At 29.3% G+C, this 20,450-nt stretch overlaps 1 protein-coding gene across 2 annotated transcripts in view; it reads left to right on the plus strand.

The window, feature by feature from the left end:
* LOC128396402 (doublesex and mab-3 related transcription factor 1-like) overlaps nucleotides 1–20,450 on the plus strand; it is a 40,625-nt gene that overhangs the window by 6,096 nt on the left and 14,079 nt on the right. For both annotated transcript variants that reach the window (XM_053356979.1, XM_053356980.1), the window contains exon 3: nucleotides 13,200–13,529. In XM_053356979.1, coding sequence (XP_053212954.1) covers nucleotides 13,200–13,529 — 330 coding nt within the window. The remainder of the gene's footprint in view (nucleotides 1–13,199; nucleotides 13,530–20,450) is intronic.

The raw sequence follows: 20,450 nt of genomic DNA on the forward strand, positions 1-20,450 counted from the left end.
AGCTATAGATTTATGTGGATTGAAGTATAAAATTATTTGTCTTTTTACAGTTAATTTACTTGGTCAGGTGAACAAGTTACTCCACAAAATCTGATTGCTAATATTTCCTATGGTCATTTGTATCTTTACAAGTCACTTTACTACTTCATTTATAACTCATTCAGTTATACTCATGATGATCGTCCTGAGTTGAGGGATAAAATTATCTCTGAACACTGATCAAAGTGAACAATAATACAACATGAATTCCCATGAGTTTTTCACATGACAGCATAACAACATCCAGAAAGATTGAGTTACGTGGTTTTATATACCAAAGATGATGAAGATAATCATGATAAGTGACTCATCAAATGGACCCTCATTAGTTAAAATGTTTGAGTAAATTAACATTCACACTGTTGCTGATGATGATTTCAACTGAATCTTTTGAAATGCATCAATAGTTTCAATGAATTTAAGTATCAATAACAAATGCTACACTTTTCATCCTCATCTTTTAAACAAGACGTAAAATGTTTGTTATAATTTATCATGTGTATTTTTTTATGTGGGTTGAATTATATATTTAACTAATCTCTCTCTCTCTCTCTCTCTCTCTCTCTCTCTCTCTCTAATTTTCTCATTACTGTGTTAATCAATTTCATCGTGAATTCAATGTAAAATATCAGGGTGTAGACCCATGATTACATTGGTGAAATTTTCTCGATGTTCAATGAAACATAAAAAACGTATCTTCTTGACAAGGAAGACATTTAATGCTAATCACCATAATTAGATGGTGAAACAGTTTATTCAATTGAATCATTATTATTATCATGATGAAGATATGAATAGTTGAAAGTTGACCATAAAAATGACCAGAATATAAAGAGGTTGACCAAACCTCCAATTGACGAATAGGAAATAGGAAATAAGATGGTCGAGTTAACAGTTAATTTAGTTCATGGTGAAAAAACTGATTTCTTTTCTCTGGTTTTCTGTTTTCTCGCCTTGAATCAATCATGAAAAATATTAATAATTTCCGGTCATTTCAATAATTATCATTTCCACTTGAAACTCTCCCCCACTTATCTAATGCTCAATTAATAATTGTAATAAAAATAAGACTTGATAATAAGTGTGGACTTTGAATTTGTCTGCGTTTATTAATCTTTTAATTTATCATTTAATCGAGTTCAGGTAAAGAGAACGGGGAAATTTCATCCGGTTGATATTTATCATTTGAATTAAATTCATTTATTCATTAATATGAATGTTATTCAAAAATAATGATAAAACAACACAATAAGATAATAATAATTCAACTGATCACATGATAAACATTGTGTCTGGATTCTGTGTGAGTGTCTATCTCAATGTATTTTAATATTATTCAATCTTGAAACGTTTCCAGACCAATAAAAATGTTTTGTATCTTATAGGCTTGATGTACATTTACCTATAATCAGGGAATCGTTTTTTTATCGTGATAATAATATTATTAATGATGATGAAGGTGATAGGAAGAAAAGAAATTCATAATATCCACTGTATCTTCAATTGATCACTTTTCTGTTGTTTCTCTAATCAGAGATGTTTCAACTTCTGTTTGACTGTTTATTGAAATGGAGTTTGACACCTAAGTTTTTACTGTTTCCTTTACACGCTTTTCGTTGGGACGAAATTTTTTTCTTCTCCCAAGTTACTAATACTGCTCTTCGCTACTCATTTCAAATGTACTCTTTGAATTTTTAAGTAAATGTTATGATAGAAATTTGATTCTTGACTTGAATTTCTCTAATTAATCAAGTCAACAATCTCTTCACCCTGATTCTTATTCTGGTGAAATGTATCATGATGAATGAGTTGATAGTCTGCCAAAATTACTCAGAAAAATGCAAAATCTACACAAGCATTTTTCCTCCACCACAAAAAAATTTCACCAAATTGATTACTTTCACTCTCTTGCATCGTAATCAGCTATTGATAGACTTACATTGACAATTAAAGGAAAGGAAGAATAATGATTTAGTTTTAACTGGCAACTATTGATTAAGTTTGTGAGAAGGATATTATTTTTTACAATTTGATTAAGCAAAAAGTTATAAAAATCTAAAAATTAAAACTTTTGCAGACGGAAAAGTTTTAACGCTTAGTTTTGATTATTGGACAAGAAAGCTCCGTTTACAAAGTCAATATTTCATTATTTTTCTTATGATTGGTAATGATGAAAATCTCACTGTTTAGTGACCAACGGCCGTCTTTTAATGTAATCTATTTGAGATGCATTCTGACCAATTTCCCTTCTTTTATATTAATACTTAACGCTTAAGCTTTTGCTAAAACGTCTCTGAGTTTATATAAGTCTCAGAATTTTAAGAGGAGGACTTCTCAGGGACGAGCGTTCAGATTGCGTTTTCACTATTTCCCTTTTTAGGATTTCAAGCTGAACTTTTCGGTACCAACATCTTTCATAGAATCCTTGGAGTTTGAGTCTTTTATCTACTGAAAAATTCCTAATCTTAACCAGGTGTATAGATTAGTCTACGTAATTACACGACTGCAATGGGCTGATTGAGCAAAGCTTTGATTCTGTTATTTCATATTTTATCTAATTGTAACTGTAAGTTGATTGTTTGGTACAAAATTTTTGTTGCTAAATGATTCATAATAAAAATCATTAGTGATTGTCTGTAGATAATCCAAACAAATCGAAATTACTATTGTGATCATTATCTTGAATCATATCGATATTACGTATCATCTTATTATCACCTACACGCATGAAAATATATCAGTAAATCAGAATAAGAGAAAATTTGTTGAGTAATCTGAAACTACCTGAACACTTGATCAAGTTAATCTGCAGGTAATATTGAAATGGATTAATGTTTCAATTAGTTTGTTAAAGATAAACATTGAATGAGCAACTTAGTAATTTAATGTCACAATTATCATGTTGATTGTTAGAAATAGAAAGTTGACTTATTGAAATAACAGTTAAACAATTGTGTTTCTTTTCATTTCACGGATTTTAATGGCTTACACTTATTCGAAGATTATTACTCATCCATTTTTTCCATAAAGCCACTATTGTACAAGCTCGGCGTTTATCAATATTTTGTATCATTGGTTTGACACAAACCTAGAAAACAACAAAATTATCACCAAAAAATTCTATTATTCGTGATCATAAAATTATTACGATTCATGATTTTAATGCAAACATTGAATAAGATCCTGAAACACTACAAAGATATGATGATCATAAGGAGAAATTTTCGTCGTCGATTAGCCAGAAGTGAACTTGACTAGTTAATCGGGCTAGTGGACTAGTGAAAACCCATCAGCTGTTGAACATAAATTAACTTGCGCAGACCTCTACTGAATCATTGTTTATAATTATGTCCAAGGTCCATGGACAATTAAAATTTTGATTAGTCTCAGTAAATTTGAAGACTTACCAAATTTTTTATCCCAAAAGAGATAAACTTAGCAGAAACTTTAGTATCTTACAGTTTAAATCACAAATAAGATTGTTTCGATCAACAATCTGTAAATTGCTTTATTTTCTGATGAGTAACAAACTTTTAGAATTATAGTTTCGATTAAATTGTTAATGATCATGATAATAGTTGAATGGGAAATAATCTGATATTCTGATGAGATTATCACGCGGATTTATCACACTTATTTCAGCAAACGAACTTAAGTTAATCAATGTGATGAAAGTAAAAATGAAATGTAGATGAAGATGAAGATAAGATCAAGTTATTTCATTACATAAGCAAAACTGATCATCACTATGCTATCTTCTTCCTGGCTTTCTTACTTTTTAGTTTAGTGATAAAATTGAGTAGTTACTACATTTTGGAACCGGAAATTAACTCTATTCTCAATGTACATTTTCATTTGATGTCTAACGATTGTGGCGATATCGTTGTAACGCAAATACATCAATTTATTCATTGTCAAAGTTTTTCTCACTCACTTGTGACAGTTTAAGAGACATGAGTGTATTTCACGAAGATTATGATTATGATGAACAAATTTTGATTCAATTGAACTTATCCCTCGTCCTTTCTAATAAAACATTGATTGAAAACTCCCAAATGAATTGCATTATCTGATCAGTAAGAGAGTGGAAGACGAAACTGAAATTGGGTTGAAGAAAGAATGAAAGAAAGAAAAGAGAGAGAGAAATTTATTGAATCAATGAATTGATTTGATGAGTGGAAACATAACACGAAAATGAAACTCGATTCAATGTGAATGTGTGTTCATGTGCTCATAAGTGAATATGTTATATAAACTTTATATTATTTTAAATATAAGCCTACGAACCAGCATGTTTTTCACTGAATTTTCATCCATTCTAGTTGTCATGACAATCGATTGGCATTTTTCCATCTTAATTCATTTAATAATAAAATAAACTAGAAAAGGAAGAGAAATTATGTTTATTTGAAAGTCAATTCGTCCAATGTCTCCATGAAATTTTTTATTCGCTTCAATATCAATTCATTAAATGAGCAAAACTTTTCCACAGAGATTCAGAGATTTCGTATGAAAATTATCGTTATCAGTAGATTCAGCATCGTGAGGTAGTTAATGGCCAAATGAAACAGTCCTGTTGTGGTTCATGTTGACAGTTTAATCTTTTCTTCGAGTTTATGGTTCTCGATAATTCTTAATCTTGTTGACTTTCTTTCTGCTAATTAAATTTTTCGATGTTAATATCTAAATATGAATCGTTACGCTGTTGGGAAGCCATTGATTCTCTGAAGCCTGATGATACTTGTTATGTTATTTACCTTTGAATGGATTCGCTAGCTAATCTGTTATTTAAGATAAATTACTGAAAATTGGGTGATAAGTTACCTTAACGTGTTATGACTTGGTATTTGTCAGTTACTTAGTAATTCTCACGGAAAAAAATGACCTTGAGTGCGTAAAATCATCACTTATCCTTCCTTCCCTGCGTCCACTTCTCTCATGTAGATTTCGTACTTTCTACTTTCTAAAAGACTCAGAAACTTTTGTACTCCAATTTTTCATATTGATCAATATATTTGTTGAACAACGAATAAAAGATTACTTTTGATCATCTGAACTTTTTCTTCCAAAATAATTACAAGGCAGTCTTATACTTTAGGTTGAAACAATTTCCGATTCCAAGTCAATCTCATTTCTTCAATTAATCTACTTCGAGAGTTTGATTTATTCCATCCATCGAAAAACTTCCTTCCAAGATTCTCAATCATTTAATTCATTTGCAACGTTCATCTCCTCCATCTAGAGTACCAAGTGAAGAACAATAGTTCACGCATCGATTTAGAATAGAAAGAGAGATGTTGAAAAGTCTTGTAAATGTGTAGCGGTGATTTCCAGGTCAAAACCCTATCATATTTCATAATGTAAACGTTTTCGATAATGATGATGCAGAGTAAAGATAATAACTTTCATTGGATAATGATAAAAGTCAAATGCGATTCTCACGTATTCATACGCTAATAACTTGACTGAAATTACTAATAGTAGTATTAGTATATTACAAATACTTTGATAATGATCATGATGAAAGGACCCAAACAATTATAATAATGATAATAATGGTAATGATATAATTGAAATTTGATAGGAAACATTTTCTGTATGAATGTGTATTAATTTACAACTTCATTTCTGTCCGTTTCAGTTATGAATCATTAACATCATCAATTGATAGTTTAATGTTAAAGGTCAATAATTTAAGAAAGTGAAATCTAAAACTTATTCCTAAGTATAGATTTTATGATAAACTCGCTATGACTCTTCTATAAATACAAACAATGTGTCCATCGCTGTCGTATGAGTATAATATTTGATGATAATGAAGAGAAATCATGATTAACCATGAGTAAAAATACTGATGAGTAAGTTCAGTTTAGCTTATTTAGAAGGAGAAAACCACAAGGAAATCAGGCGAGTAGACAAGTTCACCAGGAAATTGGGAGAGATGATTTTCGATATTATTTTTGAGAGAGATCGTAGAAAAATAGATCGAAAGTTTTGTTTTAATAAGTTTCATTATCAATTCAACAATAAATATCAAGGTTTCATTAACTGTATTCTTTTCAGTTCAGTCGTTATCTTGGCTATCAATCCGACGAAATAGTCTTCATCATCATCGTAAGATGAAAGTCGAAAAAACTGAAGAAACTTAAAAATGGAATTAAAATTTCGAGTGTCATTACCTTCACTTTCCGCCCTAAACTAACAATCAATTATCATTTCGCAATCAAAAGTTTTATCGTAATGATTACCTCATTAAAGTATCTTTGAAATTAATTATGCATTGTTATAAGAAACTTTGAAACTTATTATATTATTGGATGATGATAAATATAATAACATTTAACTCCCTTGACTTAACAATCAACAACTTCTTAACAACTAATCATCTTAATTACATTTAATGTGTAATTTTTTCCTCCTCATCCCTATTAACACTTTATTACTTTTCCTAGATAATTATTATCCATTTTTATTACTATTATTATAAACCTCTCTTTTCATCATCTTGATTGTTTAATTCATATCATTGGAAGGTGGGAATGGAAGAGACGAAGAGTAGATCTCCTTTTAATATATTGATTCATGGAAATGATATTTCCCATGAACATTAGTGTTATTTAAAATGTCCTTCAAAGTTATTTTCTTTTATTCTCTTTCTTTCTTCTTTCTTAGTCACTTTTACTTTTTGTATTTTCTATTTTTTCTTCTTCCTCTTCACTGACTTCCTTGTTCTCATTCATGACTCTCTCTCTCTCTCTCTCTCTCTCTCTCTCTGCATTCGTCTCCATTTACGTTTATCCTCAGCCTTCTGTCTTAAGTTCATCTCCACCAAGATATTAATCAATCAAATACAGTTGCCGTTGTTTCCATGTTGCTTTTTTGTTCTTGTTGCTTCTCTTTCTTTTTCTCTCTATCATCCTCATCATCATTCTCATCATTTGTGTCTACTCTTTTTCATCGATTTATAGTCTATTCCATAATAATATAGGCTCCATAATCATTTGGCTTCTTTATCTTCATTCTTATTCTTTTTTCACTTGAAACTTTTTATTCTTTTTCGTTTTTTGGCTCATCTCTCTCTCTCTCTCTCTCTCTCTCTCTCTCTCTCTCGATCTTGTTGCTTCTTTGTTAAGTTTCAGTTTCCCACTCTCTTCTTCATCCCCTGTTACCCTCAGCGTGTCTTACTTTTCAGTTCATGTTTTGATCATAACTCAGTTGACTCTCTTTCTCCTTCTTCTTTCTTACCCAATGTCTTTACTAATATCTTTTCCCAACCCCAAACGATAAGGATTCAATTCTGGTCAATTCTTGACAGATTCAGGGAGAAACTCAGCTTGACCATCGTCAGTCTTATATAATAATATTTTCAACTGGATATTAATAGTAATACTTTTATTGCATCATTTTTTTCCTGACTGACTTATTGTGCGCCCATGGATTCACTTAGCAAAGTGAGCAAAAATTGTTACAACGAAAAGAAAATAGTTTCAAATTAAAGACAAAGTCAAAGAAAAGAAAAAAAAGTTACATTGAATCCGTGTAGAAAAAAGATAATAGGTAAATAGCAACGGAAATAGAAGTAAATTTACCATAAAGAGTTCAGTCCTGCAAATTTGTGACTGTCACAATTAAAAGTAAATCGTCAATGTAAAAAACAGACCCTAAACAATCATTTCAATTGTTGGTAGTTTATGTTTCTATTGTTTATTTTAGTTTATTGAAAAATCAATAAACAATTACATTGATGATTATAACTCTTAATAAACTTGATTGTATATCTAATCATCATAATGATATTCATATGACAATTTGAATTATTTTTCAGACGTGAAGATAGTAAATAGCAGATAATATAACTGATAATGTCTTTCAAATGTTTCCACTCAAGATTAAAGGTTAAGGATTATCTGTTCTGAAAGTTATTCCTTCTCGGCTCCATGATATCATGATTTATATCAACTTATTAATCTAATAAATGATTTGAATGGTTTATTTGATGCAAAGTTAACAGCAAGTTAACTGTTTCCATTCATGCAACTATTCACCAATTTGATTTGATTTGATCAATTGAAATCATTTTGACAGTTCTGATAGAAGATAAAATTCATTTTTTTTTGTGCCAACATCATGTTTGAATACATTATCTTCTCTTTCAACAATATTTGTTATTCTTCATCATGGTGATGAAATTAAATACAAACAGCAAAGGGAAAAGAGAACTTTCAAATTGACAAGGAATAGACAGAAAGAATCAGAACTTTTGAAGCTGATGAGAATATTTGTTACCTTTCACTAGTAGTAATAAACTTGAGCAAAACAAAACCAATAGTCTAAAAGCAGGCACAATGATTGTATAAAATTGATTAGAAGTGAAAATATGAGTTAATTAGCCGAAACAGGTAACATTGGGATTCAGCTTTAACATCTTCGAAAATGGAACCTCTGTCAACTCAACTTTTTCTGTCGCCATAAGATTATCAATCTCTTGTTCATCATTTCACCTTATCCTTTATCGTCTTAATATCATCTCTATTTTCACTTTCCTTTTCCATGGGTATTATTGTTGTTCAATCTTCCAATTGATTGTTTATATAACAAACCTTAAGTCTTAACCAATCTTCATTATCTTGTAATAGTAACTATTTACTTTGATGGATTCGAACTCAACTATTTCTCCAAACTCAATAGAATCCTCTGTTAACAGAAAACACTTTTCCTTTCCCACCCAACAAACTAAATATTATATAATATTTTTCGCTTGCAATTTGCTATATCAGATACTTTTCATTTTCTCTCATTATTATTACATTGGTTTTATTTATCTTTTGTAACCTATTAGTGTATCAATGGAAACGCAGAGATATAAAAGTTTTCTCAATCTTTGAAAACTTTTGCTTCTTCTTGATTGAATTAGTTGGAACTCGATTGGAGCCCAGTTGAAATTAAATGTGATCTCATTCAGTTAATTAACTTTATGGATTTGTGTCTGGTTTTTATTTCAATTGAGATCAGAAATTAAATCAACACGATTTTCATTGATATTCATTAGGTTAACATTGATTAGCGTTTATTGTTAACTCTTTCTGTTTTGTATCTTTTTCTCTGTCTTTTCTGTCTGTCTCTATGTTTACTGATTAATCAAATAACAATTAAGCTCAACAATGTAACCAAAAAGTGATTAGTTGACTTAGAAGAGGAAAATATAATTACAAGTTAGTTGAACATGTATTTATGATGATTTTTACCGATTGAATGTTTCCTAGAATTGTAATTAAACCAACTAAATAAAAAAGATAATTAAGAATCCATTAAATAAGTTGATCTATTTGTCTTAATATCATTTAACCGTAAAATATCAATATAATTGTATGGTCGTTACAATGATTAGAGTTAATTTAATTTCACAAACAAATAAAGGAATTAACTTTTTATGCTGATTAAATTTCAGTGATAAAACCAAAATTGATATTCGAGACATCGTCTTTTCAATATAATTATAACTCTTTAAATAGTTAATTAACATAACGTTCATTGTATTCAAATTCAATTTCTATTAATTCATGTACCGGTAAAGTAAGGACAATCAGCAAAAACATTTGACTTTCTAGTCAAGTGTTGAGACTTCATGTATTTGTCGGGCCACAAATCTGAAGTCTGAATATAATTTTATGTATTTTTTTCTTATCAGTCGTTTGAGAGAAAATTGAGTTCGAAGTTGCTTCGACTTATTAGGACATCTTTTGGTATAAAGAAGATCAAAGGTCACTCTCTCATTACGTTAAAACTGTTGATCAAATGAAAAAGTACTTGATCTATGATGTTAACCCATACGATGATAGTCTCAAAAATAAGCTTCGGATCACTCTTAACACTCTGGACTAACGTGGGTCCATTAATTTAAATAACACTGAACTATAACCAGAGCAGTTTTCATGTTCATTTTATAAAAATTCGGATTTTCTGTACTATATGAAAAGTCATTGATGGAAATAAAATTTCATAGTCAGAAAACTAATTGTTGCTGATAAGACATGACCTGAGGTTTTCACTTCGTTCCCCATTTTTTTAAAAACTTCTTATCGGGTCAGAAACAAATATATCTAGACTTCACATGTGCTGCCATACAAAAACATAAAGTTCGAACTCTTCACTGTTAATACTAATGAAAAGTCTTCAGTTTTAAACCATTTTCACTAGCGGATTTGTTAATCTTTTGATTTTAAGCTCTCGTGATATGATAAGGTGCTTAATCTCATCCCTGATTTCTCAAATTGATTAGTTGATTAGTTGATTTGAAATTCAGTTGAATCTTTAGTTCCCTACAACTTTTCTCCATTTTAAACTAGTTATCTAACCAAACCCCATCCTGAATTGGAACTTTTTCAGAAGGAAAAAATGTTTCTCACTCTGAATGAAAGATTCTGACAAATGATAATAATCTCTCCGTATAACGGCATATCTATGATGATAATTATGATCACTTATCATTATCAAGATAATGAAAATAAGCAATTCGATGGGAATTATGATTCGGTCATATTACAGTGTTTACTCAGTCTTCAAGAATCGAGTATTTCTCGAACAAAAAGTCGAAAAATATTCTCAATGCTATTGATACGCTAGAATGGTTAAACCTCATTGAAACTCATTTCTCAATATCACCAAATTATTATCATTGTTATTATTATGATTACAAACTGTATCTTTACTATGTATTTGTTATTTCGGGCAACATTTGTTACAGTAAATTGATTGGTTAGTTTAAAAGTATCATTAGAATGCGGAGAATCTACTTTAAGTGATAATGGTGAAGAGAATGATATGAGAAATATAAATCATAGAGAAAAATGTCAACATTCTTGTGAGATTTTCTTTCACTATTAATGATAGAATGATGAGAAGTTTGAAAGTCACCGCAATGAATTTCAAGCACCATATGAAATAAAGGTGATGATATTATCATTTTTCGTTAGTATTTGCTTATAGGCATAAGTTGTAAATTTTCATTATTGAATTATCCTGAAAAAAGCATAAATATTGTGCGAAATACTTTATTCCTCCTCAGGGTGTTAAAATGTTGCCAAAGTTATAAAATCTTGAAACTTCCCCCTCCATACTAATAATACAAGAATTTGAATATATTCATTCAATATTAATACAATTTTCTTCATGATTTAGAATCGTTATTTAATTCAATGTATTTTATTATGATTATTCTTTAATAGCTTAATACTTTAATTTGATTTCTTATGCTTGTTTAGACACATTGAAAGATTAACCTTTTGTTTAAACTTCGATTTTAATCATCTATTTACCTGTTTTATGTGTCATATTATAACAGAATTAACTGCTGATCATGATGAATATTCAGTATAATTTATGTATAAAAGACTTTCAACTCTTAATCTTAATCTTACAAAGTTGTTAACATGAATTTGTTATGCTTGTTGACTGCCAAAGTCGAGAAAACTCTATTAAATTGATTTAATTTGTATTACAACAATTTAATTAGATTAATAGCATAGTAGCAACGATTTACAATTCAAATCATTTTCATTTTTCAGAGACCATGTTTTTCATGGGTTTATTGTGTTTACCATTTAGCTCAACAGGTCGTCAATATGATCAATTATAAGATTGAAAAAGTTTCCATCTTGAGAAGAAAGGTTAAAGAATTCTGCGATTAAGTAATAGCAGAACAATTAATAATAATTATTGTGCGAGATAAATCGCTTCTTTTTTATTCCTTGATTTAAATATCAATTCTCACTAATATGCGATAATTGATTAAAAGGTTCTTTCCAAGATACAATCGAGATTTTTGATCAATCCCAGAAACTCACCTGAATATGAACAACTTCGAGATCGAATAGCAAATTAGGAAAATTTTTATTTTCATAATTTACCAAAATAATTATACATTTAACTGAGAACTATCATGAGAGGTTCATGATATAAAACCAGAATTGACTGAGAAAGTTAATGATGTTACAATGATTACTGATACAATTAATGAATAATTGTTACATCTATGCTATAATTTGATTGATTACATTGGAACAATATAATATAATAATTGAGATAATTGGTTAAAAGTTTTTGATTCTCTCTCATCGCAATTGATTCAAAGAGATTCCCGTTAATTCATGGTAACAATGAACAAAAAATGTGTATAAATGATAAATTTATATTCATCATTGTGTGTAGCATTTTATAAATATATTCATTAGATTCATGGGAATTATCATTTGTCTTTGCTCAATAAAATCAACCCAAACTTACCTCAAGTAGTTTTAATCATAATCATTGATGATAATCAAAAGATTCACTGAGGATTCGCAAGTAAAAATGTTATACCTCGAATTGATTGTAATATGTTGTCATTAGTTGATTTGGTTCTGTAATCAATCAATACCCACTGAACCATTGAACCAACAACAAACCATAACAATTGAGTTTTATCCCTTTTCTACAGGGTTTTCATGAGTATTCACCGACTCTGAATATTCAGTTATGATGAATTTAATATTACATTTATACACAAATACAAATAAATATATTTATGTCTCGCTTTTTGTATTTTGTTTATTGATTATGATGAATTAACTTGAAAATATTGACAATCAAGATAATTCACCTTGTGGGTATATTTTATTTCGTCTGTTAACTTGATTAATTAACTTTTTTACCAATTGATAATCAACAGAGAATATGGTGATTTATGAAATGATAATGGTTAACTTTTTCATCATCACGAATCCTTTTCCCACCTCTTTAATGATAATTAAAGGTTCATCGTTGATAAGTTTATCATTTAATACTCTGAGTAAAATTAATTTGTATTAACTGGCAATGATAATTGTTACACTTTATTTCAGCCATGTAATTAATATTTCAGCTTATGTAATCATGGTAATTTTTAACCAAGCTAATTATATTCAATGCAATAGAAACAGTTAGTTCGTTTGATTAGTTAATCAAATGGGTAAATGGTTTGAAGGGGCTTTTCGTCAATCACAACATTATATGTGGAAATTGTTATTATTCAATTGATATGATTTATGTTAGCCAATTAATCACATTGTTTGGAAATTCACAATTTAATTGACATGAATTAACTTGATTAACAAATTATTTCTCTCTTTGGATCTCGCTCGCAGAATCAACCAGTGAATTTGAACCTAAGTCAAAGTTGAGCAAAAACAACAGTAACAATGAAAGCAACAACACCCACCACAGCACCACCATCAATACAAATACCACCACGACTCACAACAATACCAATAACACCACCACCGCCAGCAGTAATAACAGTAATTCGAATCACAAAGAACAAGAAATATCATTTGATAAATTAATACAAACCTCAAGTCAATTCCAGAATATACTTAACACTGTGGGCAACGAGAAACTGTTTACCTTCCTGGTTATGGCTTTCGTACGAGATAATAAAGGTAACATTGAACAATGTTTAGCGAAACTCAAATTAGGTAAGTTACCTCGAGTTTTTTATTCTGTCCTTAGTTTTGCTCGTTTTGAAATCATTCGTTGATTGTTTTCACTGTTTCTCAATTTACGGAAAATTTTTACCGTTAATCTTTATTGCTCATCGAATATAAGTTGGAACATTGGTTACCATTTATTAACCAGGTCTTGCTTTCATTGGTGCATTTACAATAATCATCATCAATCTTTCCTTGAAGATGATCCATTCTGATCATGGTTGTTAACAATTTTAACGAATTGTCAACATTGATTAGTCCAATTACTTGAGTGATAATAAAACCTTGAGAAATACTAATAGTTAATTTGAGGTTAATCATTCTCCAGGATGATATTTTATGTATATTAGTATGGACATAAAGTCTTAAGCTTAATTGGAATAAGAGAAATGATAAATCTCACTCGATTCATTATTTGTCTTTTTAAACTGATTATTTATGCAAAAAATTTTTTCTCTGTCCAATCGCGTAATAAAACAATCGAAAATTGGAACAAAATTAAAAGAAAAGATTCTGAGAAAATAATCTAACATTTAAATGGAAATAATATTTAATCTATCCAACAATATCTTCATTGGACAACTCGTTTTCCATTGCATTAGATCTTGGATGATGATGATAATAAATACATAGTATGTAAGGGAAATAATAACGGTAATGATGATGAGGATGATGATAGTTATTAAGGATAACGATAACATGTGAGCTTATCCAGGATAATAACGTTATTTGCCATTGTCTTCATCCAGAATCAGTCTAATTGAGCAAATTTATTTTGTGTATTAAATTAATCTGTATTGGTCAGTTTACTATCTATTTTTATTAAGATAATATCTTGTCTCGTTTTTTATAATCCTTATCATCATCATCTTATTTATCAATATCCTCCATGAATCCTTATCTTTATCCTTCACTTTCGCATCTGATCAATATCATTTATCATCTTTATCATCGACACTCAGTCTTGAATTTTTATTCTCCTCCTCAGGACATGATGATAAGTTGACGATTTTATCTCCTCCGCATCACCATCCTTCATCCTTGATCATGTTTATATTCACTCTTTAGTATCAATATCGTAAGAACTTTTTTCTGCCTTCTTCTTGAATTAGATTTTCCCCTTTTCATGGTGAACACTTAATAACAAGATAGCAAATTTACATTGATATTATGTTGGATACAAGTTTCATTACTCGTATCATTTCTTGATTCTAATTTATTATTATAAAACAATTTGATTAATCACTCTCTCTTTATTTTCCTCTGTAGCTATCACACTAATTTAATCACAATTAATTTTGACACTTTGTTTGATAACTTTACTGACAGTTAACTAACTAGTTAAACTTTAGTTTTTGATTCAATTGCTTATTCATGTATATTTAAAAAATGGTTAATGTTTCAACAAGATTCAATTCAATTGTCAAATTGTTTCATTTGTTAACACTTGATGATGGTTGCAATTAATGATTTGACACGATTTTAAGTTAATAATATAATTAATTACAATTGAGTTGACCTCAGGTTATCCGACTAAAATTAAACAGTAATGAATAAAGTTGCAATATGATTCAAACTTAAGTGATCAATTTAATTTGCATTTCAAATTGTACAATTCAAACGTAATATTAATTGCATACAATTTGTCCCACGAAAATAATGATTATTTAGTCTAATTGTTGAAATTAATTATTCTACTAACTTGTAATCACCTTTTACATGTGAATTAAATTAACATCTATTGATAAAACTTGTCAAAAACTATTTATCCGTTTCAACGGATTGACAAAGTGATGAGTGTTGATTAATTGATTGTTGCTTTAGTTTTCTTGATTATTTGCCATTCAAACTCTCCCTCGTCCCCTCTGATTTAATTCAAAAGGGTTAACAGAATGATTAACTTAATCATAGACAATTAAACTAATTGTATAAACTTTGATAGATGAATATTATCGCTACCATTTCTTGTATTACTTTGTTTGAACTCGAACTTTTTTCTCGCTTCTCTCCCTTGTACCCAAACACTTATACTACGAGGAATTGAATGATTATAATGATTAATGGTAATGAAAGTTGATTGATAGTTTGTTTATTTGTTAATCAAAATATTTAACAGTAAATTAAATTGCAACAATCAAGAGCTCATAATTTATTAACTTTGTTTGGACTTGATTGTAATTCTCGGTGATGATGATGTTGAACAGACTGAATATAAAAAATAACAACAACTCAGGTAAAAGTTAGAAACCTATAAAAGTTTGATAAAATTATTTCAGACGACCTATAACATTACAAAGATAAAGATGATGATAATCATGAAGTTCATGATGAGTTGAATGATTTGTATTCAAAGGATTGAAACCACAAAAACCTATCAACTAGTTGAATTTGCAACAATTTTCATGGACAAACTTTTACTCTTGTTTCCTCATTCTTAATTTTGTTCAAGTTCCTATTTTCATGATTATAATGGTACTGTTGTTGTATATCATTTAATTCAAATAAAAATCAAAAGTAAAGAATAAAATTTAAAAATTACTCTTGCATCTTGTTTCACCATCAACATGATGTTGATCGTTTTTCACATTCATTTTCTTGTGAACAAAATGATTTATCAATTTACTGTTTACTCAAAAGAAGAGGTTAGATAAGGTTAACATGTAAGAAATGAGATGTAATGATAATTCAGAATAACATGATGATGCTGAGTTACATGGTCATTGAAATTTTCATTCCAATAGTAGGAAATCAACTAGGCGAATGAATTTTGAGAAGCTATTGATTGGTTCTCCGAATTTGAATACATTTTGAATGATTTTTTCTTCATCTCTTTTTCAAACCTCATCTTTATTTCTTCATACATTTTCCTCATGTTTATGACGATGATAATGATGATTGCAAAGAAAAAAAAGATAGAGAGAGAGAGAGAGAGAGAGAGAGAGAGAGAGAGAGAGAGAGAAATTAGTCTCATCTTATGTATAACACGCTAACACAAACATCCTCTTATTGAGGTCGAACTTTCAATTTTTTTCTCTAGTGAACAGTTCTGGATGAATTTTTGGAAAGAGTTCTTAAGATTCAACAGTTTTCTTTTCTTTCAATATTCTGATGGAAATTCCAAGCTCCAAGAAAAAAATGATAACATGGACTTTATATAATCATTATAAAGTCCATTTGGATAAGCGAAGGCAAAAAAAGATTTCTCTTCTTGAGAGAACTGAAATTTTCATGATAATTCGACATTTAATGAGATAGATAAAGTTGCAACATATGCACAGATTTTCGGTCAAAATAAAACTAAAAATAATCCACATTTTGTCAGAAAAGTTCTCATAAAATCTCTGAGTAGGTTTGATATTATTAATAATAATTCATCCACCACCCACTTATCTAGTTACTCAATAAGTAGGATTCAAATTTAATTCATCTTGTGATATTTTAAATCTATCTCATCAATCAATAATATGGTAAAAATGATAATACACTTATAAGAATGTAATCAGAGTCTTTGCATCATGTAAAATGTTATCTAAATGATGATGAGATGAAATATTCATGATGAATCCATTTTGTTATGAAAAAAGATTTTAGATAATCAAAGTTCTGTCTCTTCGTATTGATACATTTTACAATAACAACGAGTAACTGGAACATTCCCTGAACTTTTCAGTCATTTTATTCACAGTTAACGTTAATCAAATTAACCTATTATCAAGTTGATTACATAAATGTTTCAATATGCTGAATGCAGTTCGATGATTAGGATTAAAGAGCAATAAACATAAACAATTCGAACCTTAATGATAATCAAAAACTATACCATGAGGGTACACCTTGAATTCAATTGAGATATTACCGAGTTCGTGCTAATGAGTTGAATAGCTGTTGAACATTTCATGACGGTAAAATAATACAACACCCACTTCAATCATATAATAGCATATGATGATATAAGCTGAGTGATGCTTTTTATCAAATCTCTGTTAGTTTATATCAAAGGTAGTACACCGAAAGGATTATCCTCATTTTCAATCGTTATCCAGCTTTTGCAAAGTTGAGTTATTAAATTTGTTACCTGAAGATTCAAAGCTCTGAAACGTTTCTTTTCATTATGCAATGAACTTGCTCAGGTAACAGTTTCTTTTTCTCAGAATAACTACTGTATTGATTATTGAGAAATGTTCAAGATTAATGAAGGATTAATACTAATTATGCTCAGTGAGTATTGTTTGTTAACAATGATAGGGATATCGATTAACATTGATACATAATGACGGCTTAAAGCCAAGTCTTTAACTCGAACCCACCTCCACTCCCCACTCACTCTCACATCCACAAGACACAAGACACATCACCACCGTAATAATCATTATTTTAATTTAGTGTTAGTCATTGATTACACACGCTAATATACAGCCGAAGACTTTGAGTTTGCAACTAATTTTTAAATAATTCACGCAGTTGAATATAATCAATGAGAGATAAAGTTAAACCAGAGTTATGATAATAAGTTTGTCCACTAATTTGAGTGATGTAGTCTTAAAGTGGTCAAATGATTAGATATCAAAAGTTATCTTTACTTGATTACCATTAACTGTGTGAATGATTTAAAAAGTGGTTGCAAACTTAAAGTCTTTGGCTGTATTTTTGACAAGATTTCAGCAACTCAAATTTAAAAACTGAATCAGAGTTAGTGATTACAATTATCGTGGAAAATAAATTTTTCAGTCACAATAATATTAAAAGAGGAAAAAGGAAGAAAAAGTAGAAAGATGAACAAATTAGAATTGTTTCTCACTCAATGAGATGTAATTTCATGATAAATTAATAGTATTTTATCAATGGAAATGAAAAAATTTAAACACAAAGAAATATTTTTGTTTGCAACAACTGATACATATTAATGATACAAAACGATTCTGATTCCACCAGGATGCCAACAATGAACATTTTTGCTTGGTAATTGATGACTCAAAGCTTAGATAATCTAATTGTTTATTATTTCATCTCCAGTCTCTGAATACAATGAACTTTTTTAATAGCAATAAATTAAACCGTTAAATAGAATTGAAGTTTCAACTGACCTTGCAAAATGAATTGTTATGTTTTAGTCTCTCTCTCTCTCTCTCTCTCTCTCTCTCTCTCTCTCTCTCTCTTCACTGATAAGTTATTTTTCTCATTATTAGTTGGTCAAGCATTTTGACCATTAACTGGACACAGGAATTTTGCCATCTCTCGGCTACTACAGTATTATTAGTTGAATATATCATTTAATCACATGGTGAACAGCCTAATACAGTATGTAGCTAATAGCACGTCCATTTAACTTGGATAAGATGAGAATCAAATTTACCGTGAAATTGGTGAGCAATTTGTTGTGCTCAGCCGTTTTTTCAATGATAATTCAAGCTAAGTTCAAGTTAATTTCATGATTCCCTGGTGAGTATTCAACTGGTTTAACCTGTGTGAAAAACAGCAACATTTACCTCCCCATGTGATAATATTTAATACTAATAATGATTATAAAAAGTAATAAAGAGACAAAAAAGAGAGAAATAGTTAACTTTATATTCAGTGAGAGATGTAGAGGGTATTCGTTTAATAACAACTGAATTTGCTAGATTGATGAGAGTTCCTATGAGATGTGAGATGATAAAGAATGAAACATGAAGTATCATGATAATTTTTTTTCTTGTTCATTTCATGCATGAAAAATATTCTTTTTGAATTTCCGTTCTCTCTCTCTCTCTCTCTCTCTCTCCTAAATACAATATCCATGTTAATATGTGTTATATTTACAACTAACTCTAGACTTTTTTATTTATATTTGTTATCTTTCATTTCTGGAAATTCAATTTTTCAAATTTCTCCATGTACGATGTCTAAGGTGTTATCATGAAAAGTTTTGTGATTCCTTGCTGAGTCGAGACACAACTTTAACTATACTTGCTTCTGAGGTTGTTGTCGCAATCATCTAGTTAGTATCATGATTATTGATCTTTATTGTTTATTATTACATGATTGACCCACTTAGAAGCTACTTGTTATTGAGACAAATTCAGTGAAAATAACACTTGGAACACTTTTTCTAGTTCCCTTCTTCCCTGTACCTGTGTTTTTGTCTCTCTATCATCCATTTTTGAAAAAGTTCAGAAAATTGAATCAATTCAGGCAAAATGAATGGCAACAGTTATTGCTTCGTGTAAATGCAGCAAAAACTGATTCATGGTGTAGAACTTTCAGTTTTCTTACAGTTTCTCTCTCTCATCTTCAGACTTTTAGAAGAAAATTTTTTTCATATTCACGACTGAAAAGTGCAAATTTATACAACTACAACTCACTGTTGATGGTAGGAAATGAAATTAATCATAAACCAGAACTTTCTTGAATCCTTACATTTGTTTTCTTCTAACAAAGTTTTTCAGCTTCTTTATTTTTATCAATGTTAATTAGCGATACAGCATAATAGCCACCTAGGTTTTTACTCAACTTAGTAAATTATTGATTACTTAGACTTCCTAAATTTAATTGACGTAATAATTAAGCACAATCTAATCTTGGGTCACGCTCATTAGTTGTGTGATAAATAAAAAAAAACTTATTAATAAATATTTAAGTGTAAACAGCTTAATATGTAAACAATGAATTCAGGAAGTCAATCGTGATTTAGAAAATTTGACATTTGATTGAAAAAATTAACAGTCACTGTTAATCATTAGCTCAAAAATTAAATTAAATAAATCATAGTGTTGAGTTGTCCACTGATTGTCGCGATGAGAAAAAACTGCGACCTAATTAACTGGAAATCATGAAACATTAACACGAAATTCATTATATTGAACAATGAAACAAAATCAACTTCCATGCAGATAAACTGAGCCTAACTTATTCAATTGGTAGTAAAACAAG

This window comes from Panonychus citri, unplaced genomic scaffold, assembly GCF_014898815.1.
Source record: "Panonychus citri isolate SS breed McGregor unplaced genomic scaffold, ASM1489881v1 Contig00144, whole genome shotgun sequence".
NCBI lineage: Eukaryota > Metazoa > Arthropoda > Arachnida > Trombidiformes > Tetranychidae > Panonychus > Panonychus citri.